At 38.3% G+C, this 22,987-nt stretch overlaps 2 protein-coding genes across 3 annotated transcripts; one reads left to right on the plus strand and one right to left on the minus strand.

Moving 5' to 3' along the window:
- The first annotated feature begins 218 nt into the window (after nucleotides 1-218).
- On the plus strand, nucleotides 219-11,864 carry tm9sf5 (transmembrane 9 superfamily protein member 5). 2 transcript variants are annotated; one of them, XM_030145520.1, is made up of 18 exons: nucleotides 219-505; nucleotides 1,056-1,123; nucleotides 1,213-1,306; nucleotides 1,419-1,546; nucleotides 1,642-1,774; nucleotides 2,033-2,160; nucleotides 2,300-2,414; nucleotides 2,496-2,575; nucleotides 2,676-2,781; nucleotides 3,897-3,947; nucleotides 4,462-4,594; nucleotides 5,525-5,644; nucleotides 6,478-6,535; nucleotides 6,707-6,866; nucleotides 6,969-7,120; nucleotides 7,246-7,357; nucleotides 7,669-7,840; nucleotides 10,815-11,864. In XM_030145520.1, exons 1-18 carry the CDS (start codon nucleotides 368-370, stop codon nucleotides 10,880-10,882), a joined length of 2,016 nt encoding a protein of 671 aa, XP_030001380.1. In that variant the 5' UTR covers nucleotides 219-367; the 3' UTR covers nucleotides 10,883-11,864. The 2 variants fall into 2 exon arrangements, with proteins under 2 accessions (XP_030001380.1, XP_030001381.1); XM_030145521.1 differs by lacking the exon at nucleotides 3,897-3,947.
- Nucleotides 11,865-14,995: 3,131 nt separating this feature from the next.
- Nucleotides 14,996-17,365, minus strand: gpr101 (G protein-coupled receptor 101). The gene has a single exon (XM_030144785.1). It carries the CDS (start codon nucleotides 16,580-16,582, stop codon nucleotides 15,269-15,271), a length of 1,314 nt encoding a protein of 437 aa, XP_030000645.1. The 5' UTR covers nucleotides 16,583-17,365; the 3' UTR covers nucleotides 14,996-15,268.
- Between the last annotated feature and the right edge of the window lie 5,622 nt (nucleotides 17,366-22,987).

The raw sequence follows: 22,987 nt of genomic DNA on the forward strand, positions 1-22,987 counted from the left end.
CTGTTGTAGCAGTTAAAGTTAAGTTTAAGAGAAGTTTTGTGTATTTTATATTTACTGTAAAATATTTCAACTGAAATATATGAATAATCACACACTTTAATCCATAAAACGCCATCTAATTTATGTAAAACATGTGCTTTATTTTTACTTTGAAGGGAATAAAAGTCTACTTCCGGGTTTAATCTCCTTGTTTGCTTTCTGCTTGACTGACTTGAACGTCATCGATTCTGGTTGCGCCAGACAGGTTAGCCGATGCGTCTCCAGTAGAAAGAGCGAGCTAACCGTCTTCAGCTACCTTACAATTTATCCCATAAGAAGGAACATTTTCCTTTAACAAGAAGCCCAGGCTGCGAAGACCCGCAAGAAAATGAAGAATCGGATACAGTTTGGTTTTGTGCTGGTTTACTCGCTAGTCTCATATTTCTATCCGTGCTCAGCCTTTTATCTTCCGGGTTTAGCCCCAGTGAGTTTTTGCGAAGATGGTAAAGGGGCTGAAGATTGTCAGGTATGGGACATTAGTAAAACTGACGGTTCTTTCCTAATAATATGTATTTTCTGATCTAAGTGAAATTGCCCCATTTATATCATGGTCTTACACTTCTTGTTCTTGCTAGCTAGCCAGCACTCTCATTAGGCCCCGACTATTACCTGGAGCCGAAACAGTAGCGTAATAATGTGATGCAGTGGTAGTTGTGGTGTGTTTTTGCTCGATGTCACATGCATTTTCTTTTTATATAAATAGCTGCTTTCTTGTAAGTATCTTTACCAGCTCATCAATAATGGCCCCATTGTACTATAGATTACGGGGAAGTACTACCTGGCAGTTAAGGTAACCTGAAGACACCAGGACTTTGGGCTAATTCCATTGAAATAAGGCCAAAAGAGTCGATTTTTTTATACAGTGTAGCCACAGAGGTTACATGAATGCGTATACCTTGTTATGATAGCTCTAATGTTAGCTCACCAATCCAGTTTTTGTGCGTTGTTTGTTCTTGGAATACGGAAAAACAGCCAACTTCAACTTTTTTAAAAACATTTATTTATTTTTTTAACAGACAGAGATTCAGCTGTATGTCAATCGCTTGGACTCTGTGGAGTCAGTCCTGCCTTACGAGTATGACATGTAAGTAACTTGTAGCTCTCCTTGATTCATTGTATGCCTTTGTGTGTGTTTGCTGTCTAGCTCATGTCTTCTCTGTGACACTCTTAAAGGTTCGACTTTTGTAAAGATGCCAAGGAAATTAGGCCTTCTGAGAACCTTGGACAGGTCCTGTTCGGTGAACGAATTGAGTCTTCGCCTTACAAGGTGGGCAAAAATTTAGATTTACATACCAATTCTGATATCGCCTCCTCTAGATTCTCTCTTTGTTCAGTATAAACTATTGATTAAAACATGTTTCTACCTACCTACCTTACAGTTCAAATTCAAGGATGATATAAAATGTAAGACTGTGTGCAAAAAAACATACAGTAAAAAAACCCAGGGGGATGCAGCCAAACTGGATTTCCTTAAGATGGGAATGCAGCTCAATTACCAACACCACTGGTAAGTTCTGTGTCCTGTTGCTCTTCACTTAAATGAATTATGAGTTTGATAGATGGATGGTAGCAGAGAAGAAATTGCAAATTGACTTTTTTCAGGATCATCGATAACATGCCAGTGACGTGGTGCTATGATGTGGAAGACGGCGGTCAGAAGTACTGCAACCCAGGTTTCCCCATTGGCTGTCTTGTCACCATAGATGGTAGAGCTAAAGACGCCTGTGTTATCAATGTGAGTTGAGATTTCTTACATTGCACTTCACATATTCTTTCAGTTGGGTTCTGAAGCAGTCATTAGATTTGTGTAGTTTACCATGAACTTTACAATTCATGTTTCTGTTTCTCATGATCTTTTTCACTATCCCTGACACTGCGAAGCACACCATTTTTTCTGTATATAATCTAAGTATCGGAGGAGTTCTTAACAACATACAAGCTTCACCACAATAAAATTTGGTGCCTGAAATGGAAAATTATGTTTTTGTTGCAGGCTGAATTCAACAAGAAGTACACATTTTATGTCTTCAACCATGTGGACATCAAGATCACTTACCACAGTGGAGCCTCAGAAGGATGGAAAGGGGCGCGGCTGGTGGGGGCCACTTTGGAGCCAAAGAGGTAACATATGTTAATCACTAAAATGCCACTGCATTTTAATTTTGGTCTAGTTTACATCAGCATAATTTTAAACAAAGTCAGTCCCATATTGATACTTGTCAACTGACGTGAAAGCCTTTGTTTGTGTTTTATACAACAGTATTAAACATGCGGATGAGAACTCTGTGAACTGTGATGGAGGTAACCCAATGGAAATCCCTGGGGACTTTGACAAAGATGTGTCGGTTGTTTACACCTACTCAGTCACATTTGAGGTAGTCTTCAAACTAAAACACTAATAGAATACTGCTTCTGTGTAACTGTGTCTTACAGCATGTGTAACTACCTTTTTACAGGAAAACAATCAAATCAAGTGGGCCTCCAGGTGGGACTATATTCTGGTCTCAATGCCTCACACCAACATCCAGTGGTTTAGGTATGAGACAATTTGTTTCACTTCTGGTGTCATAGAAACCCTGTTTCCTTGAAACAGTCTGGCTCTTGATGCTCATGTTATGTCTTGTGTGTTTGTCCAGCATCATGAACTCCTTGGTGATTGTCCTTTTCCTGTCGGGTATGGTTGCTATGATCATGCTGAGAACCTTGCACAAGGACATTGCCAGATACAACCAGGTGGATCAGGTAAAGGCAGAATTTTTTTGGCTTCTCAACTAGAGCACATTGCATTAAAAATAAATAAATAAAATAAATAAATAAAACAAGTACAGGTCTCTTGGAAATATTGTTAAATTAAAAAGAATTATGCTATCATGTCCACAGGTTGAGTTTTGTCGTATTTCTGTACTTCATGTATTAGAGGCACCATACAAATGCCCTATTCAACCTTTCTGGTACTTCCCCAGCCCCTTCCACACTGCGCTACCTGCCTGAAACCATTCAGTCATCACACAGAGAGCCTGTATATGAGAATACCATCTAAACGTCTAAAAGCCTAAATCAGTCAGACTGAACATTAACTAGTCTTTGCATTGCTCTCTAGTACAATTTCTGAAAAACTATCGTTAGGAATAAGAAAAAGCTGATTAATCTGCAAATATTATTAATACTGAAATATTTTATTTATAGAGCACTTTTCATTCAGAGCACTTACAGACACTTAACAGAAGATAAAAAGGGAAATGATAAAACCGTTTTTCTGCAGCTGCAAGCCACTATTAAAGTGGAACGTTTTCTTTCGTTTTACTCTATGTGCAAGCTGACGCTGTGAATCAATTAACAAAATCATAAAATATTAATACGACAACTCAGTCTATTGCATTTGTTCTTAATAACTCTCTTGAACAACATATGCTTTAGTGATGACTGGATCTTTAGTGCTACAAAAATGCATGTAATTTCAGCTTATTATATGGACTGTAAATATTCTATTTCGTCAACTGGAGGGTAAAAAAAAGAAGTGGCCGAGGGCTCTGTCGGCACTTCAGTTATAGTCTTGCTCTTTCATTTGATCATTGTCATCTGTCTCTTACCTAACCAAAAAAAAATTGTGAATGAATCATGTCAGGTCAAACTGTACCCAAAATATTGTTTGTTTGCATGAAGAGCAGGTAAGATCAACATTATTTAACATGATGATATTTAGAAGTGGTGGTAGGTGGTTACCTGATAGTAGCAGAGAGTGTGCCAATTATCTTTATCACAGTGTATGTTTTTAATCCTTATGTTGCTCGGCATAAAGTGCAACCCATTGCACTAGTGGGCTGCCTAGAATCCTAAATATGTATTGCATTTTACAGGCAGACATCATAAAGCTTCCACCAACCAAGGAAAAATCATCTGTAATCTATGTAAGCTTAATAAATGTAGTCTGTGGTAATCAATCCGGTATTTGGTGTGTGATTGCAGTAAAAAAAAAAAAAGCACATTAGAAATCAGTGTAAGATGTGGTGTGGATTGAACAACAACATTATGTCAAGATAGCAGATTTGCGGGCATACAAGCCACAACATATTTTTCTCTGCTTTTGTCTGTCCAATGGCGTAAGCAGCATATTCACTTGTGTTTCACGGATGTAAACTTTCTATTTAGTGTGATGGTCTTTTAAATGCAAGTTTAAGCTAAGAAAGATTTACTAATCAATTCACTGAGGACTTCTCCACATCAAATTTTACAGCTTTTAATAAAGTATTATTTCTCTGCTTCTACCTTGCTTTGCTAACTACATACAGCTCATGCATTTTTTAGCAGATGTCACACCCCAAGATGGCATTCACTGCTTGGTGGCTGGTCAACCTTCAACTTTGTTTGACTTGTAAACTTGTAAATTCCTTGATGTGACTGTAGCTGTATTTAATTTTTTAGGAGGATGCACAGGAGGAGTCTGGATGGAAGCAGGTGCACGGCGATGTATTCAGGCCCCCCAGGAAAGGCATGCTCCTGTCTGTATTCCTTGGACAGGGCACCCAGATCTTCATCATGACCTTTATCACACTCTGTAAGGACTGTTTAACATTAAGCATAATATTTAGTTTTAGCAGTAATGTCACACAGTTAGGTAAAATTTCCTCTTAATTAACAGTTAAATTACCCCGCCCCCTGAAGGGGTATTGTTTTTGGTTCAGTTTATTTGTTTGTTTGTTAACACTCTAGCAGCAAAACTATTGGTTGAATTCATGCCAAATTTGGTTTATAGATTGCCAGTGGCCCAGTATAGATGTCATTACATTTTGGGAAAAGTAGGTCAAAGTTTAAATTTTTTATGAATTTTTAAAAATATTTTTTCCCCCCTTTTATTTATAATGGGCGAAATTTCACATGTTTGTTGCAGCAAAACTATTGGTTGAATTCATACCAAATTGACTTTATTGACTGCCAGTGACCCAGAATAGATCTCATTACATTTTGGGAACAGTAGGTCAAAGTTCAAATTTTAATGAATTTTCTGAATCTTCCCATTTACTTATAATGGGTGAAATATGTGCGAGGCACCACCACTTGTTCCCGTTTATTATTACTGACACCCCGAGAGGCTCCATGTAACCAAAACACACAACTGAAGCTGTTCAGGGCCCTTTAAGTGTCTCAGAATCTCCTTTATGTATTATGTCATATTGAGTGACTACTTAAACTCCTATTTTTAATATCAGGCTCATGAATGCATAACAATGCAGGCAAGGTAGAGGCCCTGAACTAGTTTGAGAGTTGTACTGTAAAAGCCTGTAAAATATGTTGAAGCTATTATGTACCAAGATGGTGCACTTGCAGCTGTACTTGAATTTTATGTGCTGGAAATATATACCATAGGTGTTTTTTTCCACTGGACATTATTGAACAGTAGTGTATATATTCATGTTTATGTGCTTTCTCTACACTAATGCAGGTATGTCTGAATGAATGAATGTACTAATAAGTTTGTCCTCTGTAGTCCTTGCCTGTCTGGGATTCCTGTCACCAGCCAACAGGGGGGCTCTCATGACATGTGCTGTGGTCCTCTGGGTCCTGCTGGGTACGCCTGCTGGATATGTGTCTGCACGGCTATACAAAAGTAAGAGCTCAGATTTTATTTGTCATACATACAATCAATCTGCAAATGTTGAATTTTACATGATATGAGCTAAAAAAAATGTAAAAGATAAAACTAGAATTACTTAATAGAAAGTGAACAGAATAAAAAAACAAATAACACTAGAGCAGCAATAGTGGTCTTATAGAATAATTTATATTCACAATTAACTCAAAAAGTTTGCTATTTTTTTTCAATAAATATACCTCCTTGGGCTGAGTTAGATATAGAATAGGAAGCATAACTGAATGTACCAACATATAGAATACTAGTGCATTGACCCATGGGGAACCACGGGTTCTAGACCTCTGATCCAGTTCATTCCTTTACTTTCTTGGTAAATTCCACTGGCATTTTCAGTTGAATAAGATCAGCTGGCATGACTGTTTTTGCACATGAACTTTGACACCATGGCAACGTGGCCCTATTGTTTATCTGTTGTTAGGTAACCCGCTTCAATGATGATTCTATGATTCTGGGCATAGCAACGTGATTGTAAGACTATTGTATTCCAAAATTACTAATATCTCCCTAAATATTGGTCCTATCAACTTGCCGTTTTCATGAGTCTCTTCCTTGACCAAAAATACATAAGTATGCCAAACTGTAGCAGTCAGCTCTTACCGGATTTTGTGTGATGCCTGAGACACACACAAACAGACCACATTCCTTTTATAATATAGATATTTATCCATAGATGGGGGTGTTATGGTTAACAGAAATGTAGAGGTTCTGTAAGTTTAGTCTCAGGTCGTTGTCCTCGTTAGAATTGATGCAGAGATAACATTTCAGTCTGCTTTTGTTTTTCCTCTCAGCTTTTGGAGGTGAAAAGTGGAAGACAAATGTCCTGTTGACAGCGCTCCTCTGCCCAGGGTAAGCTGACGTACCCTATTCCCTCAGGTTTGTTTATTTCTCATTTGGGTTTCTGGCCAGAGCTGCCTGAGTGACATCTGCACACACATACTGTTTATACCATTGCATTGCAGTTCCACATTGTTGCTATTCCTCTCACCTAATTTCCCTCTGTTTCCCTGTCTTCCCTAGCATTGTGTTTGCAGACTTTTTCCTGATGAACCTGATTCTTTGGGTGGAGGGTTCCTCTGCAGCAATCCCCTTTGGTACTCTTGTTGCTATTCTGGCCTTGTGGTTTGGAATCTCTGTGCCCCTTACATTCATCGGCGCCTACTTTGGATTTAAGAAGCATGTGAGTTAAGCCTCCACATCTACTTTTTACATTTATTTTACAGTTTATTTATGTATGATTGAGTTTTCCTGATTATTCACTAATACCTCTGTTATTATGCAGGCAATTGAACAACCAGTGCGGACAAATCAGATTCCTCGCCAAATTCCTGAGCAGTCGTTCTTCACTAAGCCTATACCTGGCATAATAATGGGTGGGATCCTGCCTTTTGGCTGCATCTTCATCCAGCTCTTCTTCATTCTCAACAGCATTTGGTAAGAGGACAGGAATGCTGTGTTACTTGACTGATCAGCAGTTGTGGTTTTCAGCACTTGTGCTCAAAAACATAAAAGGCATGGTCATGTGGTCGTTTTAGCTGATATAAGTGCTTCTGTTTCAGGTCTCATCAAATGTACTACATGTTTGGCTTCTTGTTCCTGGTATTTATTATTCTACTCATCACCTGCTCTGAGGCCACCATTCTGCTCTGCTATTTCCATCTTTGTGCTGAGGTGAAATATTCTCAGAATATTTTCTCTTAATTTGTTGTATAAGGCTGAACAGTTTATTTAAAAAATAAATCAAGGATAATTTCATATACTGTATAAAAAGGGGATGTAGAAATGTAGACTTTATACAGTTTCTTTATCAGGTCTTTGAATCCAAGTCTGAGCATTGCTTGCTTTGTGCTTTTTAATATATATATATATATATATATATTCTTAATATTTGTAGGTCCTTTATTCATGCCTTTTGATTTTGGCCTATAATTTTGTCAGGACATCCTCCTAACTATGTTATAATGTGTCTTCTCTGTATGTAGGACTACCACTGGTGGTGGCGTTCCTTCTTGACCAGCGGCTTCACAGCGGTCTATCTGTTTATTTATGCTGTGCATTACTTCTTTTCGAAGTTGCAAATTATTGGAGCGGCCAGTACTATCCTCTACTTTGGTTACACAATGATTATGGTCCTCATCTTCTTCCTCTTTACAGGTGAGACTTTACTGAGACCATTTCCATTTTACTGCTTTTTTTTTTATTTCTGAAGGGCATCTAAAAGTTCGACAACTTCTATTCTGCAAAGCATATTAGCAGAATCACAAATAATATCATTCATTTAACATGCCTGAAATTCATATGACATAACTGGGGAAAGTGTGTGTCAGAATGAGCATAGTAATAACTTAGAAGTAACATGATAAAATTTAGAATTTAACTGTACAGGGACAGATGAGCCTGTAATTTAGTAATAATGTTGAACTAAGAGCTAATGAGTCGGGGGGGACCTGATTCTCCAAAAGTCTCCATTTAACAAAACAGAAAATACTTTAGTAGTCTGGACAGAAAGTGTATTGATGTTTGCATAGCCTCAGTTATGTGACACATGAAGACCTGAAGCCACAGCATTTTTGTTAGACATATTGTATGTTAGAATATTGCCTGGGTATTGTGTAACAAGTATTGGTTGCTTGTTGTTGGTGAGCTCAGTTAATAAATGACAGTAAGGGCACAAATGATGATTTATAAAGAGCACGTAGATTCAGTCAAAGTGGCATTTTATGACAGGGAAGCATCTCCATGTCACAGGTTGGAAGGGATGTGTTTGTAGTGTGTGTGGCACTGTTTACATAGTTTTAAAGAGCCTTCTGAAATCAAGATGTGTAAGTGCAGGATATCCATCCTGGTCTGATGTAAAATACCCGGATCCAGTCCACACTATTGTGCAACGTTTGCTTACTTGTCACTTGATAGAGCCAAGCCTTTTTTACTTTTGCACAGAGCAAAGATGCATGGTGTTCACTGACGTTAAAGAGAATTTTGTTTGTATGTGTCTCGTTTGAGCTGCCATATTTTAATCTGTTTGAAGTTGGATGAAATCAGAACATCTACAGGAAATGAGACTAGAATGTTCAAAGCCTCTCTTGGTCAGATCTAGTTTTTCAGCCTTATTCAGGTCAGTTTTAATGTTTGCGGCTTCATAAGCCTGGTTTTGCAATTGTGTTCCCTTTTTCCCCCTATCATCTTTCCAAAGACGCAGGCAGCATAATCACTGAATGTCATGGATGATAATAAATCTATGTACTCTCAGGATGCCTATCTATCACTCTTAATGCAATTTATTGTAAGGACTGATCCATCTGTCATGACTAGGAGTGAACAAATCTACAGAAATCAATGTTAAAACTAAGCCTGCACGAGCAGATCATCCCTGATGTTTTTATCACTGTGTTAAAAAAGACAAAGACTGATGCATGTTGACATGGTAACAGCACTCTCCGACCTTGTCCAGCTCTTCAACACACCCACTCAGCAGAGACTATGGGTGTGTGCAGAGGAGGATAATGTACAGGACTAGATTTTTTTTTTGCCACCCAGAAATTAAGGCTGACTGTGATGTCAAACGATGTCATACTTCTGCTGTTCTGCGCTGTCATTAGGCCAGATAAGAGTTAGCCTGCAGCCTAGCTTGTCACTGCAGTACTCTTTGACACTATCTTAAGACAGGGCTCTAAGTAGCAAGAGGAAGAGATGTCAAAAGATTATCACCAGAAATAATCCAAGGATTCAAGGAAAGATTATTAGTTCTCTCCTTGCTTCCAGTTTTGAACCTAAATAATCCTATCCATTTTAAGTCTTTATTTTCTTGTTTCTTTTTCACCTCATCCTAACTTTGATCACTACTTAATTCGGGATTGGGCTGTGTGGCCCCCATTGAGCAGTCAGATAGGACTTTTATACCCAAATGAAGTGATCCAGGATTTTGACCAGTCTGGCTTCTCAGCGCTGCTCTGTCCCTGATAAAATGAAATGCTTGTGCTGGTATTTTTGTGGTCTTGTGGAGATTGCTGTCCCAACTCTGTCAAAAGTTATTTTTCAAGCTTTCAGTGAATGGAATTTGGTTGTGTAGCGACAGAAAACTGACTTTCCAGTATGACACTTGGTTATTTTTTGTGTCTACTCCTTAAGTACACTAATTTCAGGATGTGATATTTCACCAGTTTTCAGATTTATTAAAAGAGGGTCAGGCTACAAAAGTTACCGACTTCTTAGTCCATATCAAACATACACTGGAATCTGGAAACATGGAATTGAATTGTAATTATATTGAGTGAATCATTTACATATACTTAGTAATATACTGTGGGTGATTCTGATTATTAATCAGGTTGTTTTTGGCTTTTATTTGACCTGAATTTATATATATTATTTTATTTTTCTTTAACTTTGCATGTATTCAAAATAAATGGGAAAAAAAACCTCTTACTTCTCTAGTTGCACAACTTTTGTGAAACGTATAAGCTTTTTTATTATTTATTAAGTCATTATTTCCTTGATTTATTTATTTAGGAACAAAACAATTGACTGACTAAATGACAACAATCAGGCCCATCATATAAGGGATGTTTCAAATGGGGACAAATAAAGAAAAAATAAAGAAAAGTTTGCATCATCCTTTCAGAAGTCCATTCACCAAAAGGAAGGGGGGAAGCAAAATTCTTCACCAATAATTTCATGTTTAAATAAGATTTCCAGTTTTCCCTGTATGTTTCACATTTTTTTTTGTATTATGTCTTTTGTATTTTGTATTTCTTATGTATTATGTCTATAATGTAAATTTCCTGGATGACTTTTATTCATTCTGTGACTTTGGAGTCTATTTTCAACCACTTCTTTGTTCCTGCTTTTTTCTTCTTTTTTTTTTTTTTTTTTTTTAACTCCCAGCTCGGAGTATTTTTAATAAGTAACTGTCTTGTTTTTCAGCCTGGATGGCACATTTCCCAAGTAAATAACACTGAAACTAAAATCCAAGCTTTAAGCTGATTATTGACCTTGACTTTACCATCTTTAATGTTTACCTCTATACCAACTTAAATTATCTTATGTATTTGCAATTTTTGTATTTTGCATAATTTTTGTGTAACATCTGCTTTATTCAATATTTCCTCTCTCCCGTTTGCTTCCCCAGGTACCATTGGCTTCTTCGCCTGCTTCTGGTTTGTAAATAAGATCTACAGCGTGGTCAAGGTGGACTAGAGCATTGAGGGGAAATGACTGACTCCTTCCTGTCACAGAACTGGCCTCCTCAGCACTGGCTGTGAGAAAGCGGTCCAACTGGGCCTAAACTGAAACCATCACTTATCATAAAGAACGACCCGAAGAACAGAGCCCGTCCTCTTTTGTGCTTTAAACCTCTGTTGCTTTTGTTTCTTTTTTTTTAAAAATATATACATTTTGTGTTCACTGTTGACCAGTAATATTTGGAGTGGCGCCTTGAACACCAGTGTGGATTCCAGTTACCTAGTTGTCATATGAGCAGTTGGTTTTGGTTTGTTTAACAAGAAGAGCTGAAATGTTTAATGTTAATTTTCTAAAGGAAGTCAGATGTTCTGTAATTTGCTTTTCTATTCCCTTATGGCTAAATGTTTTGTTTTTCATTACTTGTACTGTAACAATGATTAAATGTGTGTAAATATACTGTATAGAGAGCGCAAGTGAGAGAATGCTACTTAAAGATTGTCATCATTATTGAATCATCTGTAGGAGTTTTCCTTTTTTTTCCCTTTCTTTTTGAGGTAAAATGGGGCTATAAATCCTTAAATATTAGCCTGTATTGTAGTTAAGAAATTATATAAAACACTGTCTTTATTATGATACATGTCCATTCTCTTAATGGCTACATTGAAGTTTGCATAGAAAGGGTACACTTGGTTGAAAAGCACATCTGTATCATAGAATATGCTACAGCTACAGTATGTTGCACATTTTAAGTAATCTCTCAGTGAATGCCTGATTTATTAGGCCACAGTGGAGATTTTCACCTGGTTAATCATGACGCAGTCCATAAATGTATTGACAAAGTACATACGCACCGCTAAGATGCACCCTTTTAGAGTTTAATAGGTGGTTTGTTGAACTGTACATAAAACACTGCTGCCTTTTGCTTCTAGCAGTGCGGGGTCATCACCCAAGGTGATAACGTTTTTACAAATAAAAGAAGCAATTAATTCAAAACCAAGACCATGTTTTCTGTGAGCTCATGAAACGCATACCCTGACATTTGGCTTTTTCTTATTTAATCCTATTCTGAACCTCTGTCTGTGCATGAGGAAAGAGGATATGATGCTCCACTTTCACCTGTAGTATCACTGATGAAAAAAAGCAAGCTATACATGAAAACAAGTATGTAAAATGAGCTTAAGGTTCATTACTTATTTATACAGATAATTTCAGCAGATTTTTTAGTAGTACGCATTATTGAATTGCAAAGAAAATTACACATTTTCCTCAAATCACATTGAATCCACTTTTATTAACACAAGTTTGATAATGACCACAAATTATCACAAAATATTCAGTTTTGTGGCACTTAAAGCACAAGTCTCTTATTTGTGAATAAATTGTATTACATATCGTCCTTTACCCTTTTTATCCTTTACAGAGCGGCACAGGAGAAAAAATGTCTTCTTATTTCACAGCTGATTGTCAGTTTTGATCATGTAGTATGGGTCCGATTACTGCTGCACAAGACAAAAGAGTCTTGCCACCAGATTCATCACCTTTGTACCCACAATGCAGGATACATGGAGTATGAGGAAACCACGAGGATGCCCAGAGTGGTTTAAAGCTGAGTACATCCACCAGCACGATAAGGCATTATCATACCTGCACTACACAAGTTACAAGAGTAAGATGAGAGATGATATGAAAGAAGCAATATTGGTGGTAAGTGGAGTCTTGAGAACAATGAAAAAGGGAGTGGAGACATTCAGCAAGCACATTCCAGGCAACATCAACCTCAAAAATGTTAACATTGCCTTACTTGTAAAAAAAAAAAAAAAGTTCTGTCATTAGTGACATTTCGCATATAGCACCTCACACCTAGTTCAGATAGGTAAGAAAAATCTATACAAAGATAGTATAAGTTGATGGTTTATTAGCATGCAACTTAAGGCAACTATTTCAAACCAGGAGTCACAAAGTAAAGTCACAGATAATTTAAATAATCTTAACTCTGTGGCATCCAGAACATTACATAAACTTAGAACATATTAAGTACTACTGGTCCAATGACATATTCACTGTATCACCTCAGGTAAATTGTGCTGAGGTTGTAAAATAAAAAAGCAGAAGAAACAAATATAACAGTGACACTAATAATTATAATCTGATAAAAAAAAAAAAAAAATGCAATTTTATGAAAAATGAGCGATGCATTTATGACATCCTTTTGAAACATCTTTTCTCCAACCAAACCTCTGAACTGTGTTACAATAATTACCCATCCTCCCCGTGGTTCTGTACAGACGGGTGTTTCATTAAAAATACAGTATCACAAGTTATCTTTACAAATCCACGTGTTGAGTCCAGTGTAGGAAATCAGTTACACAAGGTCTTGCTTCATGCACCTACATTAAATACCCAGCGCTAGGAGTCCACTTGAATGTTTTTATATCACAATCAGCTCTCTATACACTGTATTTGTACAACACTGTTCTCTCTCACAGAAAGGCTGATATTACAAAGGCAGTAAATACTGAGTTGAGATTTACATTAGTAAATAAGAGGCATAATTCCTCCAAAGTTAAGCTTGAGTTAAAAGGAAATATAGAGGTTAAGACAAACATATAGTATGAGTCCCCATCCCATCATAGAAAGGGAGAAACTAACTTGTGTGTTCAGTGACAGGCACAATGAATCTACTCATTAAAGGCGCTTTGAGACAAAGAGGAGTTACTTTAACAGGAACATAAACACACAAATGTTGACTTCCTCAGTAAGACTCATGAACAGAGATGCACACTACAACATTTTTCACAAAGCAGGACCCTGAGTTCATTAGCCGTAGGTAAAGCTCGGTTGCAGTTTTCATGAGGACAATACCCCCCAAAGATAACTACAGCACACGTAAAGTTTAAAGGAGATTAGTCGCTGTGCGTAAACAGCAGATCAGTATTTTATCAAACACAACCATCACTGAAACTGTACCATAGTCGGGGCAAAATGGTCAGAACACGAACTACTTATCCAATATTTTCTTCTTGACACTGTTGAGTTTTATGTGACATGCACTAAAATGCTCAGAGGCATTTTTAATAGACCTGCAGTCAATGAGGTATAATGTAAATTTAATGTGCTTCATGGGTTTTTCTAAAGTTTTGTCTTTAAAAACATTTAAATGCCCACTTAATATAACAGTATCAAGTACAATAGTTGCATAAATGTACTCCAGCTGCTTACATTTAGATGTATGTGGCCCATGTGGAAACACACACCGCTGAATTTATACATCAAACCCTATGAAAAAAAAACCAAAAAAAAACAACAGGGTTTTTAAGGTACACATAAATTCTTAATGCAACAACAAATGCACCATTTTCCATGGACCTTTAAAAGTTCAGTGTGTAATATTTAGTAGCATCTAGTGGTGAATTTGAAGGTTCAACACATTGAATACACTTTACCTCCAAACTAAAAACATATGCAAAAGGCCGTCATAAGAGCGAGCGTTCGGTTTGTCTATTCTGGGCCTTTTAGTTAAGGGGATAATAACTGTTCCACACTCAGAGTTAGTGACAGTGATGAAACCTAATGCTGAATGCTACCCAAACAAACCCACAAAATGGAAAAAGGGATAAGAAATCCTTCTGAACTACTGTAGATACTTGATGGGACAACATGGTGGACACAGTGCAGACACCTGCTCCCACTGTGGATATGAACAGATTATTCCAAACTAAAATAAAAACAACTATTTTTATTTTCCTATGATTGACTACATGTTTTCTAGTTCAGTTATCTGTGCATTAGCGGCATCCATATGTCTCCCCCTACCTCCCCCCTCTCCCCAGTCTCCCTCTATCTCTATTGCTCTCTCTTTTTCTCTTCCTTTTCTCTCTCTCTTTAACCCCAACTGGTCAAGGCAGATGGCCATCCTTTAGGAGTCTGGGTCTGTTCGATGTTTCTGCCTGTTAAAGGGAAGTTTTTCCTTCCACTGTCACCAGTCACAAGTGTTTGCTCCTGGAGGATTCTGTTGGGTTTCTGTAAAGTGGCTTAGAGTCTGGTTCTGACCAACTCTATATGCAAAGTATCAAGAGATAACGTTTGTTATGATTTGGTGCTCTATAAATAAAATTTGATGTGATTTATAAAAAGTAAGAATATTATATTCTGTTTCAGCAGTTTGATCCCACTAAATCTTAAAACACTGAACTCTAAAGTTAATTCATCGCTTCAGACAAATGATAACAGTTAAACATCTTTATGATAGTATTGAATACATTTTCTTAACACCAGCAACATCAAAACAAATAATCCTCTTGTCAAGAAGGCATATTAAGCTTATGTGTTTGCACAATGTTTGCCAAGCTCTTTAAGTAAGAGCAAATATGCTGAAGCTGTCCAGTCAATCCTCCAGGCAGATTATGTGCCCCTCTTGCTGTGGACTGTGAGCTCCCTTTCAGAGCTGACGCTGGTGGAGGTGGTTTCTTTACGACTGTCCCTTGACTTCCTCTCAAAAGTGGGCGAGGAGGATGTGGTGCATTCCTCCCAGGTGCGCAGGGGAAAGACTCGAGCTGCCAGGCTGGGCAGGTGGGGGTGGGCGGCAGAGCGACCCTCTGTTGTAGTGAAACAGCTCTCCACAGCAGAGCTCTGGCTGGTACGACTCTGTTTGCAGAAGAGGCTGCAAAGCAAAGCCAGGAACTCCTTCCTCACACTGCGGTGCATGTAACCGTAAATGTAGGGGTGTAGACAGCACTGCAGAAAGAAGAGCACCAGGCCACAGAGGACAAACCAGGGGGGTACAGCTGCTCTGGCGCTCATGGATATGGTGTTTAGTATGCTGTAAGGCCCCATGCTCAGGATATATGACGCCATGATGACAAAAACTACCCGAGCCGCTTTGCAGTGGTAGTGGAAGCGTCTGTGCCGGACACGAACTGGGTAACCTCTGGCTGAGTAGGGGCCTTCAGGTGAGCAGGCCTGCTGGGGCTGGGGTTGGGGCTGACGCTGTGGACTGGTAGGTCCTTGAAAGTCCTGTGGACAGGGCTGAGAGTAGGACTGTGTTTGTATTGGGTGCACAAGTGCATTCTGCCTCCGAGCTGCTCTAAAAACCATCCAGTAACATCCGAGCATGATGAGCACAGGCAGCCAGAAGGAGAAGGTGGACACTACAGCGGAGTAGGACAGGCTGGAGGACCACACCACTGAACACACATTATGGTGACGGTCAAAATCTATCGTCCCCCAGCCGTAGAGGGGAGGGGTACTCTGCAGAAAGCTGAGCACCCAGGTACAGATGATCAGGTTGGTGCCCAGATGGGGGGTCATACGGGTGGGATAGGACAGAGGATGGATGATAGCCAAGTAGCGATCCACAGAGACAACTATAATGGTGTTGACACCTGCAAATGCAAAAAGGTGCATGAGAACCACCAGGGCCTGGCACAGACGGGAATCCAGAGGCCACACACCTGGCACGGTAGCTGCGATGGCAAAGGGCATCACTAATATGGTCTGGAGCAGATCTGCCAACAGGAGGTTGAGAACAAAACGGTTGGCAACATGGAGGAGCTGGGGCTTCCTCTGAAACACGAGCAGAACAACCACATTTCCAAACAACGACACGCACACAATGAGAGAGATGAGAACCATCTTCATCACACTGTTAGCAGTGGAGGACCACAGGAGCCGGTCCTCACTGGAGCTGCTCAGACCATCAGTGAAATTTGTGCCCATACTTATGTCAGTGTCAGCCAAGTATCATCTTAATAAGCAGAGAAAAATAACTGGGGTTGGTCAGGGTGGCAGAACAATAGGTTTTTGTTGTTCAGTGGCAGGAGCAGAAATCCCACATGCATCATATAATTTCACATTATTCTGAAACCCATTTCACCTGACATGGCATATCATCCGTAACATGTAAAATAGTCCAGTAGACCCATCCATGAGTATCCTGTGATGCTGGACATTTATCAACTGTGATTCTCTGTTCATCGTGATCAATCGTCTGTGCGTTTCAGCGGCGACCAGGCCTTATTCTTCTTCTAGTCCACATCTGCACAATGAAAAATGAAATCAGTCTCGTTGTCAAAACCAATGGAACCGGTGGAAGTCGCGTCAATCGGCTGCGGGTATCCAGACGATAGGAGATAGTGATGGCGGTAAATCTGTAAAGCAGGTATTAAATGCGTTCAAATGATCGGCGTCGCGATGCAGGGAGGATGCTCAGTCTGCTCAGTTTTTCACCGTTTTTTTTTTTTTTTTTTTTTGCTCCCGTTTCAGCCTGGGCTCCAGTCAATGGCAGCTTTCACGGCTCAGCCAACATACGCTGCGTGTCTTCACCCAGCGGGGGTCTCTCATCCACACGAGCCGATCCCTTTCTTTGCTGCTCTTTTCGGATTTCATGGCAGATCAGACAGTTTATTACTTTTATCAATCCTTGGATCCCCTCTCGGTCTAGGCTACTTACGGTCGGGGTCTTGTCTCCGAGGTGTCAGGAAAACCAAGGACACCTGCGCTGAGATCTACCACCGCTGGGGCTTGTCAACCCCCCTCCCATCTTTTTTTTTTTTTTTTTTTTTTTTTTTTTTTTTTTTCCCTTTTTGTTGTAAATGCACATCAGCTTTTTCACATCCCTGACACCTCGCACAACGTGGAACCGTTATCCTGGTCCCTAGTGTTTTGTTAATATAAACTAACACTGCTGATCTGTCATCCTCAGAATAGGGAAAAACAGCACAAATAATTTTATATGTAATAATTACAAGATGGATTACCTGTTACTTTAAGGCAACATCTAAGTCCATTTTGAGGATCAGCATTGTCAAATACAGTTAAACTCTCCTAAAGCCTCGTTTTTGTTTTTTGTTTTTTTTACCATATAAAACACATGGATGTGAATGGAGCCTTGGTCTGTAGGCTCTGTGGCAGTCTCTCACATCTCCTTAGTAACAACAAACGACTCAATCAGATGTCTGTTCATGTGATCTTTACATAATATGATGGTTGTCAGATCACAGAACAAATTAGAAATCAAGGTAATCATAAGGCAGGCATCTAAAGAGCACTATGTTATTTAAATAGTCCAGACAGACAGTGGCGGCACCAAGGGGGGCAAATGCCCCCCAAGTCCCAACCTTTGCGCCCCCCAGCTGCCCCCCTCACCCAAATTTGGGCAAATCTTTGGGAAAATTCAGGCAACGAAGAAATATGAAAAATCCGTCAATGAAAGCGTACATAACACATTTTGATACACTTATAATACAACCAGGCAGACAGTCCCCCCCCCCTCCATGCACACATCTATAGAGGGTACTCTCACAGGCCAGCTGGTCACTGTCCAAAGCCCCACTGCATGTAGTGGAAGCCATTGTACACATACGTTTTGTTTGATTTGTTGGTTAGGCTATTCGTTTTATTTTGTTTACAACATTTATTAACTTGCATACATTGGCATTGCTGTTTGTTTGCTGCATGTTTTTCTGATGTGTTTAGAGAAATATGTGAAAGTAGATTGTACCTATTAAATAATCATAACAGAAAGTCTGAGTTGTTCATGCTGTAGTTTTTAACAAATACCTTGAATGCATTAAGTATTACCTGATTTTACCAAAAATTGCCCTCTATATAAAGTATAACGGATAGGCTATACACACACACACACACACACACACACACATATATATATATATATATATATATATATATATATATATATATATATATATATATATATATATATATATATATATATATATATATTGCAGCCGCTAAAGCGCAAAGCGTTAATTCACGCTATGTGCGAAATTTGCCGCCACTGCAGACAGAAGACCTTGTGTTGTCTAAATGCTCTGGTTTGATGATATATTTTTGTCTCTCAACTATCTTATGGAATCAGTTTCATACTTGTTATGCACAGCAAGGACATATTTTTGGCATTTCTATGTATAGAATGAATAGGATGTCCAAACATGAAGTAGGAATGATAGGCTATATAATATCGTAAATAAATACAGAAGTAAAATTGTTTGATTATCATAGAGGTTTATTGCTTGACTGTCTTTTGGGGGTGGAGGTATATTGGTATGCAGGTATATGCATGGTTATACAGTCAAAAGTTTGGACTCACCTGGTTTTTCTTTAATTTTATGACTATTTACATTACAGATTCTCACTGAAGGTATCAAAACTATGAATGTGAAAAAAAACTGTGCCATAACTGAAAGCCTGTTTTAATATTTTAGATTGTTCATAAGGATAGTCACGTTTTGCTTTTATACTGCTTTGCACATTCTTGGCATTCTTCAATGAGCTTCATGAGGTAGTCACCTGAATGTTTTCCAAAGTCTTGAAGGAGTTCCTGGTGATGCTGAGAACTTGTTGGTCATCTGCGGTCCATCTCATGCCATTGAAATAAAAAGGTAAGTCCACACTTTTGACTGTAGTGTATATATGTACACTGTTGCCCATACAGTAGGAATAAAATATATTGACCTCTTCTCATGAAATGATTAGGACTGTGTGATTTATTCTTGATTGATAAAGTGTAACGGATACAGTATGTAATCACTGTACATGGGCAAAGGTGATTACTGATGTGTATGAACAGGAATAAAAAAGAGGAATGTGAAAACAAAATAATTCCAACTTTATGGGCAACAGTGTACATATACAGGGTGGGGAAGCAAAATTTACAATGAACATTTAGTTGTTTTTTCTCAGCAGGCACTACGTCAATTGTTTTGAAACCAAACATATATTGATGTCATAATCATACCTAACACTATTATCCATACCTTTTCAGAAACTTTTGCCCATATGAGTAATCAGGAAAGCAAATGTCAAAGAGTGTGTGATTTGCCGAATGCACTCGTCACACCAAAGGAGATTTCAAAAATAGTTGGAGTGTCCATAAAGACTGTTTATAATGGAAAGAAGAGAATGACTAGGAGCAAAACTATTATGAGAAAGTCTGGAAGATACTATAAAGAAGAATGGGAGAAGTTGTCACCCGAATATTTGAGGAACACTTGCGCAAGTTTCAGGAAGCGTGTGAAGGCAGTTACTGAGAAAGAAGGAGGACACATAGAATAAAAACATTCTCTATGATGTAAATTTTCTTGTGGCAAATAAATTCTCATGACTTTCAATAAACTAATTGGTCATACACTGTCTTTCAATCCCTGCCTCAAAATATTGTAAATTCTGCTTCCCCACCCTGTATATGTACAGTATTGTGCAAAAGTTTATTATAATTTATTACAAACAGTGTTGGGAGTAACAAGTTACAAAAGTAATCCATTATAGTAATAGATTACTTTTTTTTTTTTTTTTTTTTTTTCTGTAACAGAGTAGTGTAAGGCATTATTACCATATAATTTTTAGTAATATTTTACTCCGTACATGTCCGATAGTGCTTGCGTTACAACACACTTTTCACCCATGATTTAATTACTCAAATGAGGAAAAAAAAACCCCCAAAAAAACAGCAAGGCCGCGAGACTTTAACGAATCAAAAATGGCGGCAAGAAAGTTCCATTTCCTGTTTGTGTTCAGCTAATGGATGACAATGGCAGAAGACGGTCCACTGGATACATGGACGTCTGCTCATGACTAACCCTAACCCTGCTTTACAGAAGGTACTTAGCATGACCCCTGGGATCAGCAATGACAAGGTAAGCTAACGTTTGTACGACTAGTTAGAATTCTTTATCCATTTATCGACTTATGTACCGGCGTCCGCGCCCCCTGTTTGAACATATAAAATGTTGGGGGAAAAAATGCTAGCGTTCCTGCTGGGATTCGAACATCGTAGACCGCAGCGTCACTTATCTGAGCTATATCCGTAGATGTACTTTGGCGGAAATTCGTCTCAAGACTCTTCTATCACTTGTATTGGGGGGGGTGGGGTTGTACTGCGCACGCGCCATTAATGACTAGAGTCTGTATGTAACTCAAAAGTAATGCAGTCATGTAGCGCATTACAGTTCTGAGACAGTAATATTGTAAGGCAAGGAATTACTTTTAAATAACAGTAACACGTGATCTATAATGAATTACAGTTTGGAAGTAACTTGCACATCACTGATTAGGAACTTTATTAGATACAGCAAAACTGCAGTTATTCTATTTCTCTGTGCAGTTCATTGTACTAAAAAAAAAGGAAAAGACAAAAGCACTGACACTTTTAACCAAGATATTATAGTTACAGAAGCACAAACTTGAGATCCCTCTGTCTTAAACTTAAATAAATAAACTCATGTCAGGTTAAGCAGCTTAATTAACTAGATAAAAGCAGTACGCAGTTGTGTTTGGAGGTGGCAACATTTTTTTTGCAGCAGTTAAATGTGCACACATATTTGTTTACTTTTCTTCAGATACAAGAAAACACAGGAAATATGTGCACAGCCTTAAGACTCACAAAAACTGAACTCGCTGAAGTCCGTATTTAGTGTGACCTCTGACCTTATGACAAGAAACAGCACAAACAGGAACATCTGATGTGTGTTAACTGAAACCTGGTATGAAACAGAACATTAATGCAGTACATCTAATATTGTCTGAACAAATGGGTTGCAGACATGTTAAATGCAAAGGAAGGTCACACTAAATACCACCACTTTGGTTTATAAAAGCTGTTATTTTCCTGAAACGTTTACCTTTTCTGCTGTACTCATGTCCCATGCATACAGACTGGATCATAATACAGAGACAGAGAAATGCATATGTGGTCATTCCAACTTTGGACTAACAACTGGCAAACCTAATGTTGGCTGAGGAATTTTGCGTAGTACTGTATATACATACAGCTCTGGAAAAAATTAAGAGATTATTGCAATTTCCTCTGAAATCTGCATGTATGACAGCCATTCCATTCCTGTGTTTGTTGAATTCCAACACAAGCACACCTTATTCTACTGAATAAACACCTGATCCATGTCTTATTTAAGAGGGAGAAGTATTAAAACCACTACTGTGGCCATCACTATCTTCTTACAATAGGCAAAAAAAAAAGGGCTATTAGTACTGCAAAAGTAATTGGAATCCAAAAATAACCATTGAAAACTACTGGACTTCTGCTCTGACAATGTTCCCAAACTCTGAGGACTGGTTTTTCTATCAGGACAATGCTCCTGGCCTCAGCTAGGCCAATAAAGGTGTGGATGACAGACCACCAGATGAAGACCCTGTCATGGCCAGACCAATCTCCTGACCTGAACCCACTTTGAAAACTTCTTGAAAAAGATCAATGATCACAAACCATGGAACATTGCTGAGCTTCTTGAATTTCGATGCCAGGAGCTGCATAAAGTCATCCAACAGCAATGGAGGAGAGCCAAGACAGGTGAAAGCGGGTCAGTGAAAATCAGGGTTATTCCACCAAATATTCATGTGCGAACTTTTCCCAAGTTACAACATTAGTATTGTGTTGTTTAGAAATGAATATGAACTGATTTTCTTTGCATTATCTGAGATCTGAAAACATTGCATCTTTTTGTTATTTTGACCATGTGTTGTGTTCCGCAAATACATGCTCTAAATAACAATATTTTTATTTGGAATTTGGGAGAAATGTTGTCGGTAGTTTAGAGAGTAAAACACAAATGTTCATTTTACTCAAACACATATCTATAAATGGTAGAATCAGAGAAAGTGATAGTTTTGCAGTGGTCTCTTATTTTTTTCCAGAGTTGTTGTGTCTACATGTTTGTTTATGAGTATATGTGTGAATGTATGTGCACATTTGTGGGTATGTGTATAGATGCACACAATACACATAAATGGGTATTTGTGTGTATTGTATAGATATGCGTGTACATATGTATAGTTCTATTTATAATCATTAATAAGATATGGGGAAAGGGTGGGACTAAATTAGTCTTTACTTCTCACCTGTCAGATACATAGAGTTCTCCTTCTTCCTGCTAGTTCAAAATAAATCACTAGTAAATAAAAATCAGACGTTTAAAACTCTATTACATTTCAGACTGTATTTTACGCTTCGTATTTTTTCTGTGATGACACAACATAATCATTTTTCCTATTGATTATATCTTTCTGCAGCAACTACCATAGATTCTCCCAAAGATTTATTTGCGGCACAAACGGGACAAAATTGCACCTGAAAGGCTTCATCACTTG

The sequence above is a fragment of the Sphaeramia orbicularis genome, chromosome 10 (genome assembly GCF_902148855.1).
Source record: "Sphaeramia orbicularis chromosome 10, fSphaOr1.1, whole genome shotgun sequence".
In the NCBI taxonomy this organism is placed as follows: Eukaryota; Metazoa; Chordata; class Actinopteri; order Kurtiformes; family Apogonidae; genus Sphaeramia; species Sphaeramia orbicularis.